The sequence below is a fragment of the Seriola aureovittata genome, chromosome 4 (assembly GCF_021018895.1).
Source record: "Seriola aureovittata isolate HTS-2021-v1 ecotype China chromosome 4, ASM2101889v1, whole genome shotgun sequence".
NCBI classification, from domain to species: Eukaryota; Metazoa; Chordata; class Actinopteri; order Carangiformes; family Carangidae; genus Seriola; species Seriola aureovittata.
Genome location: NC_079367.1, coordinates 19,821,666 through 19,843,995, shown reverse-complemented (window position 1 = coordinate 19,843,995; position 22,330 = coordinate 19,821,666). Strand labels below are relative to the sequence as shown.

The window sequence follows — 22,330 nt, the reverse complement described above, 5'->3', positions numbered from 1 at the left end:
TATATTTACAAAAGTTCTCTACTTAAGTACAATTTTGAGGTACTTGTTTCATGCTACTTTATACTTCACTATATTTCAGAGGAAACTATTGTACTCTGCTACATTTTTGAAAGTTATTCTAAGTTTGTGTGATAGCATACAAAACCTTTGATGTGATATCATGCATTATTATAGATTAAACTCCCTATCAGTATTTAAGGAAGTCTAAATCAGCTTCATTTCAGTCAGCTACAACTGCAAAATGCTACTTACCTATAAATCAATCAGCAATTACAACCAAATGTTGTAAATATATAGTAATACTATAGTGACAAAGATCATTCTCCTGTATAATGAGTACATTTTACTATTAATACTACATGTATCGGTTATTATTATTATGATTATGATTATGATTATTATTATTAACAATAATTATACCAAAATAAAACTTTGAGTGCAGGACTTTTACATGCAATGAAGTATTTTTGAAGTACCTCTACTTTTAATGAAAGACCTTAGTACTTCTTCCACCATTCATGTCTAAATTGTACTTAATTACGGCATTTGAGTAACTTTAACTAGGTACTTTCAATGACAGGCCTTTTTCAGTGACCAACAAATTCAGGCAGAAAAATAGAAAGCTATGCAATTTGAAAATACCGTCACTTCCGGTTTTGAGCGCAGGGCTTCTCGATTTTATTTTGAAAAACACCACCCGGAAGTAGTCGTGCGATTGCAGGTGGCGTACATCCTGGTCGTTTGACAACATTCACCGTTTTCTCTTACAGAAAACAAACATGTAATATTTAGCCTCACTGCCAGGATTGTGTCCGTTTAAGATTGATTTGTTACCGTTTAAGAAAGTATATTGGTGACACTGATGTCAACAGAAGAAAAAAGAAAGGGCTAATTTGCTAATGGACGTATTATTGTGCGTTTTCCTTGTGCCATCGTTTTGCTATTTAGCTTCTTCGGTGGAAATGAGTGTGGACATGTAGCTAATGTGGAGTTTTCTGTGAAATATCTTCGTAACGGTGTGTTGTGTGTGCTCTGAGAGGGAACCGCAGGCCTTTCTTGTGTGTCTGTTCTCTACTTTGAAACATTAGCAGGGTGTTTTTTGAGTTAGTTTGCTAACAATTCAGAGAGATAAGAGTAACGTTACAATGAGTTTCTTTAGTTTTGGACAAAGTGCAGAAATTGATGTGGTCCTGAATGATGCTGAAACGAGGAAGAAGGCTGAACACAAGACTGAAGATGGAAAGAAAGACAAATACTTTCTTTTCTATGATGGCGAAACAGTCAGTGGAAAGGTGAATGTCACGCTGAAGAACCCCGGGAAGAGGCTGGAGCACCAAGGGATCAAAATTGAATTTGTTGGACAAATAGGTATGACAAAGAACCTTTATAACTCAGACATGTGTATATATATATATACTACACAGTGTAGCTTCTATGAATAACTTTTAACATTTAACAATATCCAGTGGTGGTAGAAGTACTCAGGTGTCTCACTTTGTAGAAGTAGAAATACCACAATATTAGAGCTCCAACCATTAGTCATTAGTAATAATCATTAAGAATTTTAGGGATGTTTTTATAATCAATTAATCGTTTTGACTAATTTTCCTAGAAAATATGTCAAAATTCTCTGATGTCAGCTGCTCAAATGTGAATAATTTCTGGTTTCTGTTGTCTTGTGTTAGTAAACACAATATTTTTTTGTAATAAACAAGAGGCACAAGCTGGGGTCAGGTCCTCTCCAGCATTATCAATATTTTCTTTGGACACTTGGCTTGATTAAGAGGAAAAATGCAACACCATTGCCACAATACTATAAATCAATAAAACAGTATTGATTGGTTTCTTTTCCTAGGTGCGCAAAAACCTAGGTTGGGACTTCAGTTTGAGCCTTGATATATTAGTAGAATATTATAATATTACAGAATAGTAGTGGAATTAGCTAGCTGTGGAAAGTATAAAGTGATGAGTCCCGTCAACCAAGAGCTGACTTTACTACAGTTGTGGTTTCTGTTAGCATGAAGAAAAGTTCCTTTATTTAAGACAATAAGCGAGAGCTGCTCCCTCTACTCTACCTAAAAAAAAAAATACCCTGGCCCCAGCAAACACACTATCCCTTTTTTAGATCCACATGTCATAATTTTCAGTTTTTCTGGAAACTTAGAAAATGTTGCTTTGTATCAGTAAAATTTACCTATTAAAAGTATAAGATTGTCATAAACAAAGAGTTAATGTTGCAAATAATGAAAAGAAAAAAAATTCCTTACACATAACAGAGAATGAAAATGAATCCATTTATATCTGTCCAGAATTTACTTAAGAGGAGCAATCATAAAATAAATGCAGAACTGATTCTGGATGCATATTATAAAATCTGTATATTCTGAACTTGTATTATTACAAGGGTTAATATTATGCCAAAACTTTTTGGATTTGCCTTATTTTGCTTTCGTCTGAAATATCCTTCTTCTCTAGAGCTGTATTACGACAGAGGAAACCATCATGAGTTTGTTTCCCTGGTGAAAGATCTTGCGAGACCTGGTGAAATAACTCAGTCACAGACCTTCGACTTTGAGTTCACTCATGTTGAGAAACCTTATGAGTCCTACACAGGCCAGAATGTGAAGCTAAGGTAAGTTTGATGATTCACTCTATTTGCAGTGAAATGTGTAACTGTTAAGTGTCACTCTTTAACGTGCCTGTCATGTGGTAACACTCAAACTGAACATTTTTAGCACTTGTTTCATTTACCTTGCAGTTGCTTGCAGATATGCGGACACCACTGTTTAAATTCTCTGTTTGTTCCATTTTCAGATATTTTCTTCGTGCTACGGTGATCAGAAGACTCAATGACATCAGTAAAGAGATGGACATTGTGGTCCACACATTGAGCACTTACCCTGAACTCAACTCCTCCATTAAAATGGAAGTTGGAATTGAGGATTGTCTCCACATCGAGTTTGAGTATAACAAATCCAAGTAAGACTTGTAGGGTTGCAACTAACCATTATTTTACATGATCAATGAATCTTTCTTTTTCGATCGACTGTAAAGGCTGGCAACTAATATTCTTTCTTTACGATACACCAACTGATTGTTCCAGCAATTAAGACATAACAACCTCATTATTTCATTCAGTAAACCCACAAGTAATAAACATTAAACTGAATTTTACAAAGTACCATTAAAGACAGAAAATCAATAAATCAAAGGATTAAAATGGTAACAAGTTCAGTTACAGAAATAAAGTACAATATCTAGCAAAGAACTCAATCAATTAAAATAAACACAACATCCTTTTGGAAATACTAGTGTTAGAATACTAGTGTAGTATAGCAGATCTAGTGTGAGTTTGACATTAGTAACTGTACAGTACTAATTAAACAATTCATGAAGAGAGACTCAGACAGCATCAGTCATGGAGTTTAAGACTGTAACTGACAGCAAAAATATCAAGCTCCCAGAGCCCAAGGCGGAAAGTGCATTGTTATGTCTGACCGCTAAGTCCAAAGATATTCAGTTTACTGTCATAAAAGACGAAGAAAACCAAGACATATTTACATTTAAGAAGCTCTAATCACTCTTCTTTTTTTTTTTTTTTTTTTGCCATTTTTGCTGTACTGTTGATTTGATTTATGAATCTGCCAGTGGCAGTGCAAAGCATCCAGACACTCTAACAATGTTATACTACTCTGATTGAAAAATATGAACATTTACTAACAAAAATATTTGTTATTTACAGACCTCTGTCTCATTCTATGCTTGTGTCTTGATCTGTTTTTTGACAGGTACCATCTGAAAGATGTAATTGTGGGAAAAATCTATTTCCTGCTGGTGAGAATTAAGATTAAGCACATGGAGATTGACATAATCAAACGTGAGACAACAGGCACCGGCCCAAGTGTATACCATGAAAATGACACTATTGCTAAGTACGAGATCATGGACGGCGCTCCAGTCAGGGGTAAACAACACTTATTCATAAGTTATTTCAAGCATTAAAAACATCTTATTCCATTAAGACAGATATCATTTAACCTGTGTATATTTGATATTTCAGGGGAATCCATTCCCATCCGGTTATTTCTGGCTGGCTATGATCTGACTCCCACCATGCGAGACATCAACAAAAAGTTCTCTGTGCGCTACTACCTGAACCTGGTGCTGATCGATGAGGAGGAGAGACGCTACTTCAAACAGCAGGTAATAAGATAATGATCAAAGGAAACAGGCCACTCATGCTCAGTGAGTGTGTTTACATGTATCATGTTGATCTGAATATTCACGACTTCTGGCAGTAATTTGAGTTTAGAAACATTCATGTAAATGTAGTATGCATCTGATTTTACTAACACTGTAAATACAGATACAAATTCATTTCTGCTGGGGAAACCTGATTGCTTGTATAATACCTCTGGATGGGTTGCTTGATTTGAATGTGCTAGTTAAATTGCCAGCGGCATTTCAGAGGTTACAGTTTGATAAGTATCTGTTGGTGCACACGCTGTATCATTTCCTGTCATTACAAAATAGTGAAATGCAGTATGTCAATTTTTTCCATATACTAACTGCAAATACGGCATTAATCCTAAAGCATTCAATTACCTTCTCAAATGTTATTTGCTGTTTTTTTTTTTCCTGTGTTGGATTTTCATAAATTAAATATCTTTGAGTCTGGGTCTATCCCATTGATTGATCAATGTAAATCTTATGTAGGTTAAGTGTGTTTTCCTCTGATCATAACAATATTAACAGAAGAAAATCAGCTTTGTATCAGACAGACAGTGACACTTTTCCATGCACAATCTCATATTGGATGTATGGACCTCACTTTAAATACTGCATCTGTCCCTCCACAAATTCTATCTAGCAAAATGCTGCTCTGATCAATACAGCAGCAGATCAGTCCATACTGTTCATTCAGTGATGAATGCTGACTGTCACTTATTTTGGTTTGCAGCCACACACAGAAATGTGGTCTGATGTTAACAAGTTTATTTCTTATTACATCTATACTGATTTTCTGTTTGCCTTGGTATTAAAATATAAATAAATCATTATTTTTTTCTTTCTTATTTTTTTTTACATCCATTCATAAAAACAAAACCTTTATGAATATTAATTTATACATACTAGGGCTGCAACTAACAATTATTTTAATTATTGATTATACTGACAGTTATTTTTCCAATTAATCCATTTATGGTTTGGTCAATAAAATGCCAGAAAATTGCGAAACATGTGCATTCCAACTTCCCAAAACCCAATGTGACATCTGGTTTCATTCAATAAACAATCCAGACCCCAAACATGCTGAGTTTACTATCATAGAGAAATAAGGAAACCAGGAAATATTCAGAAGCCGACACCAGAAAGTTTTGACATATTTTCTTAAAAAAATGACTCTAAATAATTATTAGATTATCAAAATAGGTTTAAATTATTTTTAACCTTATCAATCAATTCATCAATTAACTGACTATTCATTCCAGCGCTGATGAATAATGTATTAGGACCTCCTCGGATTCAAAAACAACTAAAATTGTTTATTTTCCTCATTCCTTAACATTTTATTTCTTATTTATCTATTAAATTTTTCTCTTTCTACCTATATTTTAATGTATCCAGTAGTATGATTTTTTTTTTAAAGTGAGCTCACTGATGAGCAAATGAAGGTTACTGACATAGTCTTCGGTTTTCATGTGTAAGGATTAATGTCATCCGTACACGCAGGCATAAAGCACAATGTCTAAAGTCGTCCAAACACTTTCTTTTCTCATTCTATAGGAAATCACACTGTGGAGGAAAGGCGACGTGGTGAGGAAGAGCATGTCTCACCAGGCTGTCATTGCCTCTCAGAGGTTTGAGGGCTCGGCTGCCTCAGAGAGCGCACTGGAACAAGCTGCAAAGGAGGAGAGCGGGTAGAGCTGCTGCCCTCCGGTCTCCTCACACAAGACTCATCAGTGTCTGCGTTGGAGTGGTGGAGGCACCTGTCAACTGTACATCTGGTCAAGCAGCTGTTTTATTTGCTTGTAAAGGGAGGAAGAACACAGACCGACATACAGTAATGCAGTATGTGACCAATGAAAACAGTTTGCATGAGGCATTCAAAGTGGCTTCAGGCTGCTGGTCTTGAACTTCCTCATTAACACATTTTTTTTTCTTTATGGGAATCAAACTAATCACCTGTCACAATATACACTATGTAAAATCTCTCATGTGAAATTCTTGGATTTTTTTCAAGCATTTTGTTTGTTGCATTCTCACGCTTTTTGGGGATAAATTGATTTCTAATCTCTTAATTAATGCAACTGAATTGTCATGAATTTTCAACAAAATGTATCTCCTACATTCCACATTTAATGAATGCATTCCTAACATTGTTAGAAGGTCAAGAAATCCGAGATAACTTTGCACTGCTATATCTTGCTGAACACATTATTCTCTGTGTTTGTGTGCTTGCACAAAAAAAATGGTGGAAGTGGAAACTGGAATTTTTTTTTTTTTCCTCCTTTTTGACCTCTTTAAGTATTATCCCTCACATTTTTTTTTTTATCTGTAAATAAGACCAGCTAAATCCTGTTATTCTGTTCCCTGGTCCAGCTTGTGTACATTAATTATACAGTACACAGTGCCACAAAATGACCTTTCATGTTCATATGCTTTACCTCAGCATTCCAGTGGTGTTAGGAAAGAGTGTCAAAGTGTTTGTATTAAGGTCTGACAGTATGAAGTCTTCTGTATCCTCTTTCTTAGAGACTTGACAGTTGTGCCTAAGTGTATCAAGCAAATGAAATCCTCCTGCCTCTAACATAATTTTAGTCTTTTAACCAGAGACAAGTTACAGTAGAACTATCTATCTTTTGCAAAATGCTAATCAATTACTCCTTGTCCCCAAAAGTCAAATAAATTGATGCCAAATGTAAAAACCTCAGACTTTGTATTGGTTGAATGTAGGAATGGATGAGTTGACATGATAAATCCGAATAGGCAGGGTGGAAGAACTAATGAAAACCTCATGTGAAAAAGAAACTGCATATCAGACATCACTAAATCATACTAATGCTACTATATACAATACACTGGAGGTGAGTTGTGTTGTCACACAACAATGTGACATACCTTTTCCTGATTTTTCGTCACACAGGATGTCAAAGAGGTCAAGTGGTTGGTCCCTGAATTACTCATGCACCAGTTACAGAACTGCAAACTTGCACTGAAAGAATTAAGAGAAAATCTATCAGAAGCTATTTTTATAAACAATCATTACAGTTTTTATGAGCAAAAAAAAAAACAAAAAAACAATCAATTGCTCTGACTGATATCGTTTTTGTAATTTCCTAATTTCAAGTCAAATATCTTTTGGTTTTGGATTGTTTGAAGATGACAGCTTGGTCTTTTAGGATTTTTTTAAATTATATTTTAATAGGGAATACAGAAATGAAAATGACAACATGCAGCCAGTCCATCTCAAAACAGCCTTCCCCATACAAGCAGCAATCTAAAGCACAAGGACAGACCAAACACTGTTCAATAGGACATATTGAACGGTTTTGATGAAAACCTCTTACACTTATATCAACAAAAATGTAATTACAAATGTCACAAAACCGGAATTTATGTCTGACCTTTTAAAAACCATTTGGATGTGAGGATGACATCATTAATGGTCTAGACCACAGGTTCCCAACCTCCAAGCCCAATACCAGATTTCAGGGAAATTTCGATTTGCAAAAGGAAAGAAAAGCTGAATAATAATCGTATAGTTCAGTTGGCTATTACAGTCTGTACTACACATAACCGGATCACATCTTCCTGCCACGCCACCAAGAATAATATCCCTAGGTTTGATTAAAGTCAAGTCAAGTCTGTATCTGTATAAAAACAGTCAGCATGAAAACAAGGTTGGAAACCCCTGATTAAACAGTCATGTTTTGACAGATCTAACATATGATCAGTTGCTAATGCTAATCCTTACTGCCCATAATGGCCAAAGAATATGAGGCTATTTTAAAAAGGACATGTTATACTGTGGATAGTGTGATCACATGAGTTCCCTTTATTAACAGATACTAATACTTCCATACACAGCGCTGAACAAATTTAAGAGTTCTGTATGACGTCAAACACCTTTTATTATCTCACTCGTGTGAACATCACTGGACATCCTGATGATAGAAAACTATGGGTTGCAGAATGTGAAATCATTTTTATTTGGTGAAGTCAGTGTTAAACTGGCGAGGGCACTGTGAAGAATAGTCTCTTATGCTGCTCATACACAAGATATAAGCTGAATAAGGGCAATAAACCAGGGCCAAGGATATTGTGAGGGCAAAGGGCAACCTTAATCAACATTACATATTGCTGCCATTTTGTATCCAATGCAATGTCAAAATTTTATGGTAAAACTTAAAACTAAAATGCAACTGTATGCAGAAGTAGGCGTAATGCACAGTATTTGTCAACAATTATAACTTTTCCAACAAAGGCATTTTATATTGTTACAACTGTAGTTTACTCTATTGCCATTCATTATCTGCTCATTTGCACCAGCAACCTGTTTCTGTATCATTCAGAGGGAGAAAAGAACTGCACGGGAGTCATAATTTGACAAAACCACATTTAATAATATTTATGAACAAGAAAAAAACACTACAGTATGTTATATTGATTACACTTCGCATAAACACTGAGCTGATGGTATACTATTGGTGGCAGTTTCATGACTTCACATGCTCACAGTGGTTCTTCGTCCTCCAAACTCAAAACAAAGTCAAACTCCTCTGCAGAGAGAAAAACAGATGGAGTGTTCAGAACTAGTCCATGACTGTAATAAAGTAAAATAATAATAATAATAATAATAATAATAATAGGATTGGACAGTGTGCTTCTTTACATACCAGTGGTGAGGGCTTGCACAGAGAGCCTGGCCCTTGTAAAAAGTGCCATGTCCTTCAGAGGCCCTCCCTTGGCCCGATGCTGCAGGTGATACTTTTTAAGCTCAGCCAGAGGAACAAAACGCTTCAACATTCTTTGATACTGGACATCTACCTGAAAGAGAAGGAGACAAGTTCAACCTTAATGCTTGTTTATTGCCAGTAACTGTACTTGATGGACATATACATGTAATTGCATTAGCTTTTATTCTGTTACCATGCTCCACTTTGGGTTGTCTGGTTTGCTGGTTGCATCATAATGGACATCTTTCTTGTCAAACTGAGTGTGGTCCACATAAGCTTCCTTCACAATCTGGAAAAGGAAATACAGCTGAATATCATGCCTGTCTGTAGCTTTGTTATAATCATTAAAATATTCCCAGCAGTGGAGAGAAAGTCACTTACTTTCATGATTCCTGCTATCCCCGGTTCCTTGCAGTTGCTGTGGTAAAAGAAAGCCAACTCCCCTTCTTTCATCTGCCTCATAAAATTGCGCGCCTGTAGATGATAGATAATTTCGAGGGACATTCCCACAGAGGAAAGAAAAAAAAATTGTACTCATTCTTTTCTCGAGAAAAGAATATGCCCAAGGCTTGGGAGAATAAGATGACGAAAAGCCTTTTCAGACTGGATTTGTACTGGTCCCTTATTTCCAGTAAACATCTTTTCATTACAGCAGTCAGTGTTTTTGTGACTCTACCTGATAATTGCGGACCCCATCCCAGCAGTCGGTCTGATTAGGCAAAGCCTTCAGATCCTCGATCCCAAACTGCCGAATGAACCACAAGCATCAGACGAGTGCAGCCCACGCGCAGTTTACAACAACAACAGACTGTGCTGATGAGGCTGTCACTGCTACATACCTTCATATCGACCCCGTTGTCAAAGCGGCTCTCGGGCTCAGACTTCATCAGCCAGCGACAGTGCTGTGGAGAACCAGGCGACTCTGAGCTCTCCTTATTTGCTCCAGTCTCAGCAGAAGCTGCAGCTTTCCTCTTTCTACCAACTCTTTCTTTTGCAGAAGATGCCGTTTCATCTTCGTCACCTTTGTCTGTGTTGTTGAGCCAAGAATCGTCACTCGTTAGAAAATAACTTACATGTATCAGTCAATTAGTTTTACTCTGTGATTTAATTTGCTTACCTGAACTTGCTCTTCTTCTTTTACCCACTCTGGCCTTTCTCTCTGGTGGCATCTCTCAAAGACTATAAAGAGAGACGTGACAGCGTTAGTGTTTTAGTTGAAATCCATAGTTTCCTCTTGTGTGGTAACCTAACACAGCCAGTCCAGATTAATTCAAATGATTGACAAATTATTTCAGCAAAACAAACAAATCAGCATTTATCCATACACACACACGTATAGACAGACAGATAGAGAGAGAGAGAGCTGTTAATGTCAGAGCCATGTCACCCATTCGACATGATTCAATGATAGTATGATGAAACTAGTGTGTAAAACAATAATATAAGTAATATAACATTTTTCATGGTCCACATAACGTTTGGGTACATTTTCAGTGTGTGGTAACTTCTGAGGAGCATTTTGTAATCAGCATCACTAGCGGGTTGCCTTGCTAGTGATGCTCAGTACTGTGCTCAGTCATAATTCATTTCTGTCCAACCTAAAATTGGGCAAACACATTATAGACATGTTGAAGGAGAGATGTAGCCCACGTTATGACTGTCTTACTGATTTAAATATATTATTAAAAGAAAACAATCATTTATTTAGTTGTGTCCTAACTGTGATAGCACTAGGAGTATTATCTTTACAATGATATAAACATGAGGTCTGAAATTATAAACAGTTTAAGCATAAAAATACAGTTGGAAATGAACATAGTCTTTAAATGACACTTATCTGCACCAGGTCAGAGAGTGCCAGTTCCCTGACAGAATATAACTGGTAACTAATGGTACAACTAGTGGAGCTACACAAGAAGGGACAACAGCTGCACTACTGAGCGGCCCATGGCCCACGTCTATCAAGCCACAGCACCTTAGCCTAGGCAGATACAGTGTAGATAAGGTGAAAGGCAGGATGAAGCTGCTGATTATTTACTCTTTGCTTGGGTAAGTTTAGGAGCTAAAAGCAGCACTGTTGGCTACAACACGGTGTCACCTGTAGGGGCCCAGCACACTTCTGATTGCACAGCCTGATACCCACTGTGGGGCCCAGTGACAGATCAAACATCATTTAACATGGATGCTGGGCTTACATAGGGAAGCTCTCATTTAACTGTGTATTGAAAACTGTGAAGAACATCCTTCGACATGGAAATATATGCTGCACTTAAATTTTATTCTCCCAGTTTTTTGGTTTGCATCACAAGACATGGCAGAGATTAGCTAGAGCTTTAACAGCTCAACACAAGCGACACGTGACGTAACCTAAACGTGATAGTAATACACATTGTAAAGTAGCTGTAGATAATCCCTCCAAGCACTGACAAAACTTACCTTTAGCTGAGCAGGGATTCAGGTGAATAGTCAGCCATCAAAACGCGCCGAATTAAAATTTACATGTGACCTCAACGGTGCGCTTGGTTTATACACCAGCAACTCCCGTTGGCGATGGTATTCTCGGTTCGACGGGCGGTGGACGTCAACGCGCATTTTAATCTAAAATGTGGTTTGATGTCGTTATCATAACGACGCTGAAGTTCGTGTCCGATTCGACAGTTAAGATAGACCTGGTCTTTTGTTGTCTATGTAGACAACAAACATGTGAAATCGCCTTTTGTGTGTTTTTAACAGTATCAATACGTTAACAAGGATGTTTAACATCCGTTCACGGCAATAACTACAACAACTAATGAAAAAACGGGAAAATTGTCGATCAGTATTGTCACTGTCAGTAAGTTTCCCTTAACTTTACCAGTTGTCCACATAATATTCCTCTCTGCTGATAAAACCACATTTCCCAGCAGCAGCAGCGGCAGCGCAGTGACATAACACTGTGGAGGTAAACATGGCGGCTGTCGGACCTCTAGCAAGAGTCGCCAGACTGGGCTCCAGCATCTGCAGGAACCAGCGTGTTTTATTGAACAGAAGCTCACAGAGAAGAGGGATAGCTTCATGTGTCGACCGTAAGTCCCAGAAAAATGCGAACCGTTAGTTAGTTTACATGACAACAGCTGTGTGTTGTAATGAAATAAAATGTGAGCGGCACCGGGTGAACATAACGAACAAATGTAACATAACGTTTAAAGCTCTCCAGGACTCATCAATATTTGAGCGTTAATGAAACAAGAATTAGTAAACACACACATTAATTTCTTTAATTTACGTAGCTGCTATTGGTTAGTTTTGGTCCTCCTGGTCCTCCAGTCATGAGGCAGAGGGAGCTATACACCCCTCTTAACACCGCCCCTCTTCTCAGGCTGGTAGTGCGAAGGACTCTTACCAAACCGGAATTTTTATCATTTAATACTTTAGTGTGTATTTTTTTTTTCTTCTGATTCTGGAAGCTTTTCTCACAGTTTTCTACTTTCGTAGTAACGTCAAGTCAAGTCAGACAGCTCAATATCACAAATGTAACTTCAGTGACTTTATCCTCTACCCCTCTATCCCCAGACCCCCGATTTGGATAAGAAAAAAGCTTCCCTAAAAAACCCTCTTCCAGGGAAAAGGGGGAGGAATCCCTCTTCCAGGGGGGTGTACAGACTAGACCAACATGGCAAGTTTAGTACATGGACCATCAGGATGAGGAAATTATAGATGGAACATATATGAAGAGTTAAACTTTCAGTTGGCTCCACCTCTAAAACATCTGGAATAAGGAAAAGAGAGAGGTTCCAGGATGGCACAGCGAGCCTGAGTGAAAAAGAGAGGTCAGGTAGAAGAAAGAGGGGGGATATATGCACATAGGCTTAGACGCTCATGTGCATGAGTGACAACAAACAAACAAATACAGTGGTTTTCAGAAAGCTTACAGTAATCTCGTTGGCAGGAGAAACATGGACAATACTGTAAGTACTGGGTACTAGAGAACAGATTGATTGAGACTGAGTCTGACTCACCAGAATGGCCTGCAGTTAGCTGCAGCAACTGATCTCCTCTCTCACGAGCAATAAGCTGAAAGAAAGACAGCTGTAGTAGTAGACAGGAGTAGTAGTTGTCTAAGAGTGTGTCCTCTGGGAATCCAAAATAATTTCAAAGGCATAATGTATCAGTCACACCTGCATCTGCAACAAGGAGACTACTGCCATCCAAAAATATTTAAAAGCAATCTGACAACTGCAGCTCCATTTACTGTACCTTCATGTTTGCGTTCCTGAGACTGGATTTCAGAGCACCAGCACAATTGCATTTTACTGTCTCTATATGTACTTAGTATTCTTTGCTCTTTGACAGCTGCTCATGGACTCACAGATGAACAGAAGGAGTTCCAGAAAGTGGCCTTTGACTTTGCAGCCAATGAAATGGCTCCACACATGGCAGAATGGGACCAGAAGGTATTTTGCAGCAGTTTACTAAGGAGATGTGAAAAGGCAACAGAGTTGGGGGTTCATAAAGTATAATTTTGTTAATTACTCACTTGGTTAGAGAGACTGTTGTTTGGCTACATTATGCTTCTATAAGTACAATCATCTTTTGAAACATAGTAAACAGCTGGATATAAGTACCTGTAGAAAATGTGTAAAATGTCCTGCTCACAAAGCAGATTTAAGGAAACCATATCAATGTCGTTTATGTTATGTTAAAGAAAAATCACTATTGATTGATATGTTGTCATCATATATCAGTTATCAACATCTACCTCATAAATCCAGAATCGGTTGGGCTATAATAACTAAAATAATTTAACTTTTCCAGGAAATCTTTCCAGTCGAGACGATGCGGAAAGCAGCCCAGCTGGGGTTTGGAGGGATCTATGTTCAGCCCGATTTTGGAGGATCAGGTCTTTCTCGGCTGGACACATCGGTCATCTTTGAGGCTCTGTCCACAGGATGTGTCAGCACCACAGCCTACATCAGTATCCACAAGTATGAATCCCTCATCCGGCGACAATGACATGCACCTGCAATTAAAATTTGAAGAAAAGTTCAATTATTTGGATGTCTACATGTTGAGAGTTTGGTACTGGCTTGAGGCTTCATGAAAGTCATGGAATGTCCCAAATAACAACATTTGCCAGTTATGTGTGCACTACAGTGATAGCTATGACAGATATTTGCTTTGCCTGACAATTTGCGGTGCGCTCCTTTTCTTTGCAGCATGTGTGGCTGGATGATCGACACTTTTGGCAATAATGAGCAGAGGGAGAAGTTCTGTCCTGATTTATGTTCGATGGAAAAGTTTGCATCCTATTGTCTCACAGAACCAGGTCAATTTAATACAAGAATCCACACCAAAAAATATCACCAAAAATCCTGTTGTGTCAGTGTACTAATATTCAAAGGTGGTTCTCTGATCTTTGATTTTAGGCAGCGGCAGTGATGCTGCTTCACTTCTGACCTCTGCACAGCGGAAAGGTGACCACTACATCTTGAATGGCTCTAAGGTACAATCTTCAAGCATTGCTGACGCTCACATGTGGCTTGATGTCTATTTGACCAACCACTGGAAAACACAGAAACATGTCTTCATCTCTTGATGGTGACTTTCCAGGCCTTCATCAGCGGAGGAGGAGACACAGACGTCTATGTTGTGATGTGCAGAACAGGAGGTAAAGGGCCTAAAGGCATCTCGTGTTTGGTGGTGGAGAAGGGAACTCCAGGCCTCAGTTTCGGCAAAAAAGAGAAGAAGGTCAGAGTTCACAGATTCACAACATTTCTTAAGAGAATATGCGTTTTTGGCTTGTATGTACGTGCTTGTATTTTGCTCTTTATGTGTTTACAGGTAACCACTAGATGGCAGAATTAAGTCATAGTCACTCAGCTGTTATGCAATCTGTTCTTCAGGTGGGCTGGAACTCTCAGCCGACCAGGGCGGTGATATTTGAGGATTGTGAGGTTCCAGTGAGTAACCGGCTCGGTGAGGAAGGACAAGGCTTCGGCATCGCCATGAAAGGCCTGAATGGAGGCAGGATTAATATTGGTGAGGAGGAAAACACTACCCAAGCAGTCAGCCCTCTCTTAAACAGCACTCTCTGCTATCCAAACTTTGTCAGTTATCCCCATAGCTTTACAGCTGATGTAAATAATTACATCCAAATGTAGATTTTATAGACATTTAAATAAATTTTAGTGTAAAACAGTAGCAAGCCAGCAGCGGTGAATGAACCTGTTGTTTGAGTATAAAATCTGTGCATATTCTTAAAAAGAACAGAGGTGATGTAAACATGAAGACTGGATTTGGTAGCAGACATTAAAATGTAAATATGACTGTGTACATTTTTAAAGAGGAAATAAAACATTCTTACCTTTGTAAATGAAAAATTGAATTCAAATGAAGCAAAACTCTTTAGTGCTTAGTCTGGTGTAACCAGGAGCTTATAGCTGATGGTAGAAAACTTTAGAGATATATATATATATATATATATAGTACTGCTGTGTAACTGACATTAGAATCAGTTTGCTGACTGTATGACTTCTCTAGTAGTGTTACTGTTAAACTCCACTACTGGTCTACTCTTATATATTTACCATTATTCCATCATTGCCACTTGTGGTAACAGTGTTCAGAAAAAGTTGGAAAAACACATCCTGGTGATCCTCTGCTCATTGTCAACCACAAGCAGCGTCTCAGTCAGAAGTTCTGCTCTGCCAACAGCTTCCTGTTCTCTTGGGGCGGCACATGCCTGTGTACAGCTAGCGAGGGATCACCTGTTGGTACGGAAACAGTTTGGAGAGACACTTTCCAACAACCAAGTAAGTAGCTCACATTTTTACAGTCTATTGACACGCAGATCCAGAGATCCAAAATTCAAAGTAGGCTATTTAGCCTCAGGTCCTGTCAGTGATTCCTTATGTCATCTTTCCTTCTGTCTTTGTCTGTGCTGTTTGTAGTTTCTCCAGTTCAAACTGGCAGAAATGGCCACCAAGTTGGTTGCGTCTCGCCTTCTGGTGCGTGAAGCTGCGACGGCGTTGCAGGAGAACCGCTCTGATGCTGTTTCTCTCTGCTCCATGGCCAAGCTCTTTGCAACAGATGAGTGTTTTAATGTGAGTATTACTGTTTGGTAATAGTAGCATTAATTGACACTGAAGAACGTTTGATATACTAGATACTTTTTCTGTATGACATGTATCCTTGCTCCGTGAACAGATCTGCAACCAGGCTCTTCAGATGCACGGTGGGTACGGTTACCTCAAAGACTACGCAGTGCAGCAGTTTGTCCGTGACATCAGAGTACATCAGATCTTAGAGGGTGAGCTTTTATCACAATGAGCCTCTTATTTTTTTTGGTTTTGATGTTCAGAATTTGATTTCCTTACATTTAAAAATCCAGACAGTGATTTTCTAATGATCACAGTTTGAGTGACTCCCTTTTTTTTTTTTTTTTTTTTTTATTTCTCCTAAAGGAACAAACGAGGTGATGAGGATGATCATTTCCCGAAATCTACTGACAGAGTCGTGATAAAACTCCTCCTCTGGACCTTTAAGTGACTTCAGTAGTGAGCATATTATTATGGTCTTCATCTCTGGTTTGTTACTGTGTGACTGGCTTCCTGGATTGCCCTCTGCATTGTAGTTTTTCCAAAGGTCACTAAAATCATTGGAGAATTTGGGGTAAACCAAACATAGGATTTTCTAGTATAATATTTGTTTTTTTGTTTCATTTTCAGCTACACTGGTGGCAGGGCAGTAGGGATGACAATGTTGATTCATCAGTCTGACATCTAACTCTGATCCAGAGTGAAATATCTCAGTAACAACTGCCAATAAAATATCAATAGATTCATGGCTCATAGAGGATCAATCCAATTGACTTTTCATGGGTCAAAATTTCCACATGCCCAACACTTTTTTTTTTTCAAAGTAACAAATGAATTTCCAGCTGTACTTTAAGATCAAACCTATGATATCATGTAAAAATGCAGAACATTAACATTTTACGCTAGCATGCTAACATTACCATACAGTTCAAGGCATAGCTAAATGTGAGTACAGTAGACAAAGCACATTTTATTTATGTACAGAATGCAACTGATGAACATTGACAATGTCTGACAATGTGAAGCTGAGCCTGAGATTACATATTATGGCCGCTGTACATGGGGAAAAAAAACCTTTTGATTTTAGTCACACATAGCATTTACTGAACACCAACATCCAGCAGTGGTAAAAAACATAACGTTTTCCTTTGTTTCCGGTTATGCTGCTAGTGTGGATATAGAGGTTTAATCTAGTTACTGTATAAAAAGCTGCTCTTTATAACAGTTTTGCAGAGTTTGTGAAAAGAAGTTTGAATTCTTTTTCCAGTTGTGTAAAATGATTAAAAACTAACTTAAGTGCCATTACAATTATATGGTTTGAAATCACATCTACTTTATATCACATGCAGTCTCAGTATCTCTCTCCCAAAAGTGGCTTTTTACATCCTATTTATGTTCATGGTTACTGTGTTGTTACTGTATTTTACCCCATTGTGTATTCTGTAGTATGTAAACTGCCTGCAGAAGAACATCCTGTGTGTACTACCACAGATAGCATTATATGGGTTGTGTATTCACATGTCACTTTGCAATTTGCAGGTCACACTCCAAATAAAATAATCTCAACTTTCAAAAAAAGGAATCGGCTTTTTCATTGGCATCCTGAATTTTCTGTCACTTTGTATGAATTGTGTTTATAAGCAAGTGATTTTTAATTGAGTTATGCTCAAACCAAACACCTCCAGAACATTTATTGAAAAAACTGTCAACAATCAGAACCGCTGTAAAAGTGCTACAGGTAATTTGTATACATCAGTAACTCACTGCCACATTATCTCCAGAGTTCAGGATAATTACAAGAAAACAAATGTATGGGTTAGGGTTATTGTTGCAAAACTATTTACAAATGTGAGTGGAGAATTGTGTAACTATCTCAGCCATGTGTGTGTAATCAGATTTGTAAGTGTAAAAGAAATTCAGATTTGCAAATGTATTAAGATTTGTAAATGTTTTTTACTTTAATTACTTTTGTACTTAAAATTAAGACTTTCAGATTATGTTTTTCAGGAAATGAGATGTCCTGTTCGTGCACTGATGGTCACCCCTCAAAGACTAAAGCAAAATGTCCTGTGTGAAGCATCGCGCTCCATGTTGGAGCGTCACTATGTAAGATCTGTACTACAATTTTTACTACATGTAACTACGTTATTTTTACACTGTTTATATAAATAACATCCAAACATTCGTGGGACTTAAAAATATTTGTTTAACAATTAAGTCGATACCATAATTTCAGTAAAAATCAGTTGCTGAAAGAATTGGGGTTAGGGTGAGTTAGGTTAAACCCATTTACTTGTTTTCAGTCTCCACTCCTCCGTCCCTTCCTCGCCTCTGCAGCTCGCATCTCGTGTGAGGGAGAAACAAGACGAGAGGAAATGAGGATGCTTAATAAGCGAATGGGATACACCATTATTTATACAGATCACTGACATTGATCCTTAAGTTGGAGCTAAAACAAACGCACACGTTGTTAGACTAATTTACTGCAACGTAGATTGGAAGATTAAACACCCAGAATATGATCAAAGCAGTTACTGACACTATGATTAAATATAACATTTAATCTGCGGCACAAATAAACTGGATGAAAAAAATCATTCATCTAAATGTGAAGTGACTACAGCCTTTTTTTTTTTTTTAAGTAGCGCAAAACGAAATGAGTAACTGTTGTTGATGCCGTTACACTGACTTCTTTGGTGACTGCTGTTCAGTATGAGGACCTTCTGTCAGCTGTTCATTAACAAAACCATCAAGTGTGTTCTTATATAGGCTACAATACACAATGTAGAAAAGAACATGTCAGGTGGGAGTTTGTTCATTTAACCCATTAAGGCCTAAGGTGCCCTCTAAACAAGCCGACTAAAACCTGAGCATTGTCTGAAAACAACCTCCTGAAACCTGAGGGGTTTTCTGAAAAAGTTGACGATCACTAAAACCGTTATTTCTCAGCCTCTGAAGTAGATAGAATTATGAAATAAAAAACATTTGAGAGCTCAAACATTTGGCTTTTATAGTAAGTCATTGCCTTTGGAAGCTGGATATGACTGAATAAACAAAAACATTTGTAAACATTTTTAGTTCAGTTCAATTTCTTTAATGTTTATTGTTTGTTTTTTTTTAATGCTGATGAACATTATAGTAAAGGCAATGATTTACAATAAAAGTCAAATATATACAGACATTTAAACTCGAGGCTTCGAATGGCAGTTCACAAACCCAATGGGTGATGTCGTGGTGGGTTGCTAGGTTGGATCTCCCCACACATTTGCAGATCTGCCACAGCACAAGAGCAGCAAAAGTCACGTGTGAAAAGACAACTGAGAGGTCCACACGACTTCTAACTGATGATTTGTCTGTATTTCCTGGTGTCGGAGCAAAAATACTTAGACTTAAGCCATTAATATCTATGTACACATTTACAAATTTGTCTACATATTTACAATTCTCAATACACTTGCAAATCTGAATACAGATTTGGAGATTTTTTTTAATTTTTATTTTACAAATTTACATTAACCAATCTGATCCCGCATTAAGACACAGTTACACAACTCTCTACTCACATTTGTAAGTAGTTTTGCTACAATAATGGCCCCATACATATGAGCATCAGCAGGAGGACTGGTCAAATATTTTTAACCGTGCGTCTCAACTAATGGCCTCATATGTTTACAGCAATTACATCAAGTTAAACCAAGCACCTTGGAACAAAATAGTCAGAACTCATCAACTTCAACATTGCTATACTCACTATTTTGGTTACATTCCATCTACCATAACAGGCAAAAAACTCAGACAGTATGTTCTCTCAGTAGACATCAGTGTCATGAAATCATATTGACATTGTTACAGTAGGCTAAATAAACAACCCTTCAGTGAACACAGGTAAATGTGGGTCTAAGAAAGCAAGAAATTCAAAAAAAGAGAACCATTTGTAATACCTGAATTGTGGTTTTGCTGGGTTTTTGCTTTGAACTAGTGCAGTTAGCCTGAGAAAAGTAAATCAAAGTGATCAATACATGGCCATGTACAATGTAATAGAAATTAAATTGTAAAAAACAAGTCATATTTAGTAGTCTTTTCGTACATTATACAAATGTAGCCAAAACATTATATTTTGCAAGAACTGCAAAACTCTATGCGAAATCAACCACACATTATGGTTTACGATATCCTGACAGATTTCGTTAAATTAACACAACTCTTGAAATAATTGGCAATTTTAATGCTTTTGGAGACCATTTTATAGATCTCTAAGGGAGTAAATAAAAATATATTTGTCCATAGTGAGCCAGAATGCAACATACGAAAACAAACTGAAATGAACAACGATGCACTCACTTTTATTAACAAACTGAAGGGAGAGGTTGTGCAAATGATGCACAAACCACGTGCGAGACAGTTTCGCCTTTCACAACCTCTCAGGTCTTCATGGAGAAAGTGCTTTCCATTTCAAGGCATACTTTCTCTCCAGCCACAACCGCCATCCTCTTATTTCCCCATCAGAGATGCTTCTGCCGGCTACACCAGCGAGCCAGCTTGGCTTTGAGCAGGCACCATGACAGCAACAGCTCCCATGCGTGTCAGAGTGGAGGAGCTGATTTGTGGGGACACAGTGAGTGGCGGTGGCACCTGAGGCTGCGCCCCCTCAGTCCTTTTGGGGATGGCGACTACAGGACTCCTGAAGACCTGCGGAGGGGCCCCGTTTGCATTGGGAGGCCGCTTGTGTTTACGTGATGGAGTGCCTCCAATGTTGTAACCAGGAAGTCCCTGTAAGGTGTTGGCTTCTCCAGGACGCAGCTGGTAGGCGTTAATCACTGAGCCTGTGTCTGAGGCTGAGGTGGGGGAGTAGGGGTAGTGGAAGTTGGGCTGATGTGGGTCTTGCGGCCGAGGACTGGTGGCTATGGAGGACAGTGTGCCGTTCTTGGACACGATGTCGGAGCCGGTATTGCTCTTTGCCCATGACACTCGCTTTGGTGCCTGAGCATCCTCCCTGTGGCAGAGAGAGACGAGCAGGGAAAGCAAAAGCTCATCATTTATTCAAGTGACTAAAATGAAGAATGACACAAAAGGCAGCTCAGTGAAATCTTTTCTTGCTTCCATAAAGTGAAAATACACATTTTGCTCTTTAGTTGGCCAACAAATTTGACACACATTCAGCTTCAGTGTTTTTTACTCACATTGAGTTTCACAGTAAAGCGCAAACAAAGTCAATAAAACAAACAAAGTATTCAGATAGTTTAAACAAGTGGTGATACCACAATGTACTTATAAATACTTATAAATAATTTATTAAAAGTAAAAGTACTAATTAGAAGAATGTTTCAGAGTGTAATAATATTATACACCTATATTATGGAAATATTACTGTCACTGAAGAATGACCATGTAATCCCAATTTGAATGTTTTATCTGGTCATGGTGGAGCAACTTGTACAACCATTGTAAATTGTGGGCTCATTTAAACTATAATACAAAATTTTATTTTACTACTAACATATGTTTGTTATGTAAAATCAGAATCTAAAGTTACTGAGAACTATAACTGTCCAACCAGTACAGTTGTGTACAAATTCAAAGTATTTCCTTCTGAAATGTAGGGGATTACAAATATCAAGTACATTTGAATTCAGAAATTGTTCAGCATTGCATTTTTCTTTATAAAATAATATTCTAATTATCAAATGCAGGCTTAGGTAAAAGAATCTCAAAACTGCACTTGAATCCATACTTGAGTGAACTGACTGTTTCTTTTCACCACTGCATATATAAATAACTTGTAATAGCTGTCATGGTCTGGATGCAGGTAATAACTGCAAAGCCTGATTATACACACACACACACACACACACACAAACACACACACACACACGCACACTAGATACACCTGTCCGGTCTAATGCAATCCAATAAGACTGTTCTGCCATACATTTTTATGATTTCCAAAATGTGACACTGTCACAGAGGTGTTCATTCAGTTACATGTTTTTGCAATGAGGTCGTAGTTCGTGGGGGTGTTATAATGGATCGCATTATATTCAGAGGTGTGTCTAATATTCTGCTCCCCTCATGTAGGAGAAATTTAGAGACATCTCTCAATATAATTTAGTCCAGAAACAGACCATCTTCAACTATCACCTCAATAATAAAGCTCTAACTGATTCGCATTTGTGACACTGTCATCAAAAACTGAATATTATAAACTTCATAAAAGGTAGACTTCATGGCAGAGCTGTTGTATTGAATTGTATTAAACTGTACAGGTGTATCTAATGAAGTGGTCACTAAGTGCAC

General features: G+C 37.8%; 4 protein-coding genes across 6 annotated transcripts in view; 2 read left to right on the top strand and 2 right to left on the bottom strand.

The window, feature by feature from the left end:
• The first annotated feature begins 708 nt into the window (after positions 1-708).
• On the top strand, positions 709-6,934 carry vps26b (VPS26, retromer complex component B). Its single transcript, XM_056373691.1, has 6 exons — positions 709-1,368; positions 2,476-2,632; positions 2,815-2,979; positions 3,789-3,964; positions 4,061-4,203; positions 5,788-6,934. The coding sequence occupies exons 1-6, from the start codon at positions 1,146-1,148 to the stop codon at positions 5,923-5,925; spliced, it is 1,002 nt and encodes a 333-aa protein (XP_056229666.1). The 5' UTR covers positions 709-1,145; the 3' UTR covers positions 5,926-6,934.
• A 1,672-nt stretch (positions 6,935-8,606) lies between these two features.
• Positions 8,607-11,531, bottom strand: thyn1 (thymocyte nuclear protein 1). The gene is made up of 8 exons (XM_056373693.1): positions 11,397-11,531; positions 10,078-10,139; positions 9,800-9,987; positions 9,637-9,705; positions 9,342-9,434; positions 9,154-9,249; positions 8,901-9,051; positions 8,607-8,783 (listed from the first exon to the last, which is right to left on the bottom strand). The coding sequence occupies exons 2-8, from the start codon at positions 10,127-10,129 to the stop codon at positions 8,737-8,739; spliced, it is 696 nt and encodes a 231-aa protein (XP_056229668.1). The 5' UTR covers positions 10,130-10,139; positions 11,397-11,531; the 3' UTR covers positions 8,607-8,736.
• A 241-nt stretch (positions 11,532-11,772) lies between these two features.
• acad8 (acyl-CoA dehydrogenase family, member 8) lies at positions 11,773-17,614 on the top strand. Its single transcript, XM_056373690.1, has 11 exons — positions 11,773-12,025; positions 13,293-13,393; positions 13,755-13,924; positions 14,156-14,265; positions 14,366-14,442; positions 14,550-14,687; positions 14,843-14,978; positions 15,654-15,751; positions 15,890-16,042; positions 16,146-16,248; positions 16,403-17,614. The coding sequence occupies exons 1-11, from the start codon at positions 11,908-11,910 to the stop codon at positions 16,456-16,458; spliced, it is 1,260 nt and encodes a 419-aa protein (XP_056229665.1). The 5' UTR covers positions 11,773-11,907; the 3' UTR covers positions 16,459-17,614.
• Positions 16,987-22,330, bottom strand: part of esamb (endothelial cell adhesion molecule b) — a 46,869-nt gene continuing 41,525 nt past the window's right edge. For all 3 annotated transcript variants that reach the window (XM_056373688.1, XM_056373687.1, XM_056373689.1), the window contains exon 7: positions 16,987-21,029. In XM_056373688.1, the coding sequence (XP_056229663.1) occupies positions 20,558-21,029 (472 nt within the window). In that variant the 3' untranslated portion in view covers positions 16,987-20,557. The remainder of the gene's footprint in view (positions 21,030-22,330) is intronic.

Excerpts from the sequence above, each read along its gene's own strand:
- vps26b (XM_056373691.1), top strand. The coding sequence starts at position 1,146 with ATGAGTTTCTTTAGTTTTGGACAAAGTGCAGAAATTGATGTGGTCCTG. Across the intron at positions 1,369-2,475 it reads TGAATTTGTTGGACAAATAG|AGCTGTATTACGACAGAGGA; the intron begins GTATGACAAAGA and ends CTTCTTCTCTAG. Across the intron at positions 2,980-3,788 it reads TTTGAGTATAACAAATCCAA|GTACCATCTGAAAGATGTAA; the intron begins GTAAGACTTGTA and ends GTTTTTTGACAG.
- thyn1 (XM_056373693.1), bottom strand. The coding sequence starts at position 10,129 with ATGCCACCAGAGAGAAAGGCCAGAGTGGGTAAAAGAAGAAGAGCAAGT. Across the intron at positions 9,250-9,341 it reads GGATAGCAGGAATCATGAAA|ATTGTGAAGGAAGCTTATGT; the intron begins GTAAGTGACTTT and ends TTCCTTTTCCAG. Across the intron at positions 8,784-8,900 it reads TGTGCAAGCCCTCACCACTG|AGGAGTTTGACTTTGTTTTG; the intron begins GTATGTAAAGAA and ends TTCTCTCTGCAG.
- acad8 (XM_056373690.1), top strand. The coding sequence starts at position 11,908 with ATGGCGGCTGTCGGACCTCTAGCAAGAGTCGCCAGACTGGGCTCCAGC. Across the intron at positions 14,979-15,653 it reads TGGAGGCAGGATTAATATTG|CTTCCTGTTCTCTTGGGGCG; the intron begins GTGAGGAGGAAA and ends CTCTGCCAACAG. Across the intron at positions 16,043-16,145 it reads CAACAGATGAGTGTTTTAAT|ATCTGCAACCAGGCTCTTCA; the intron begins GTGAGTATTACT and ends CTCCGTGAACAG.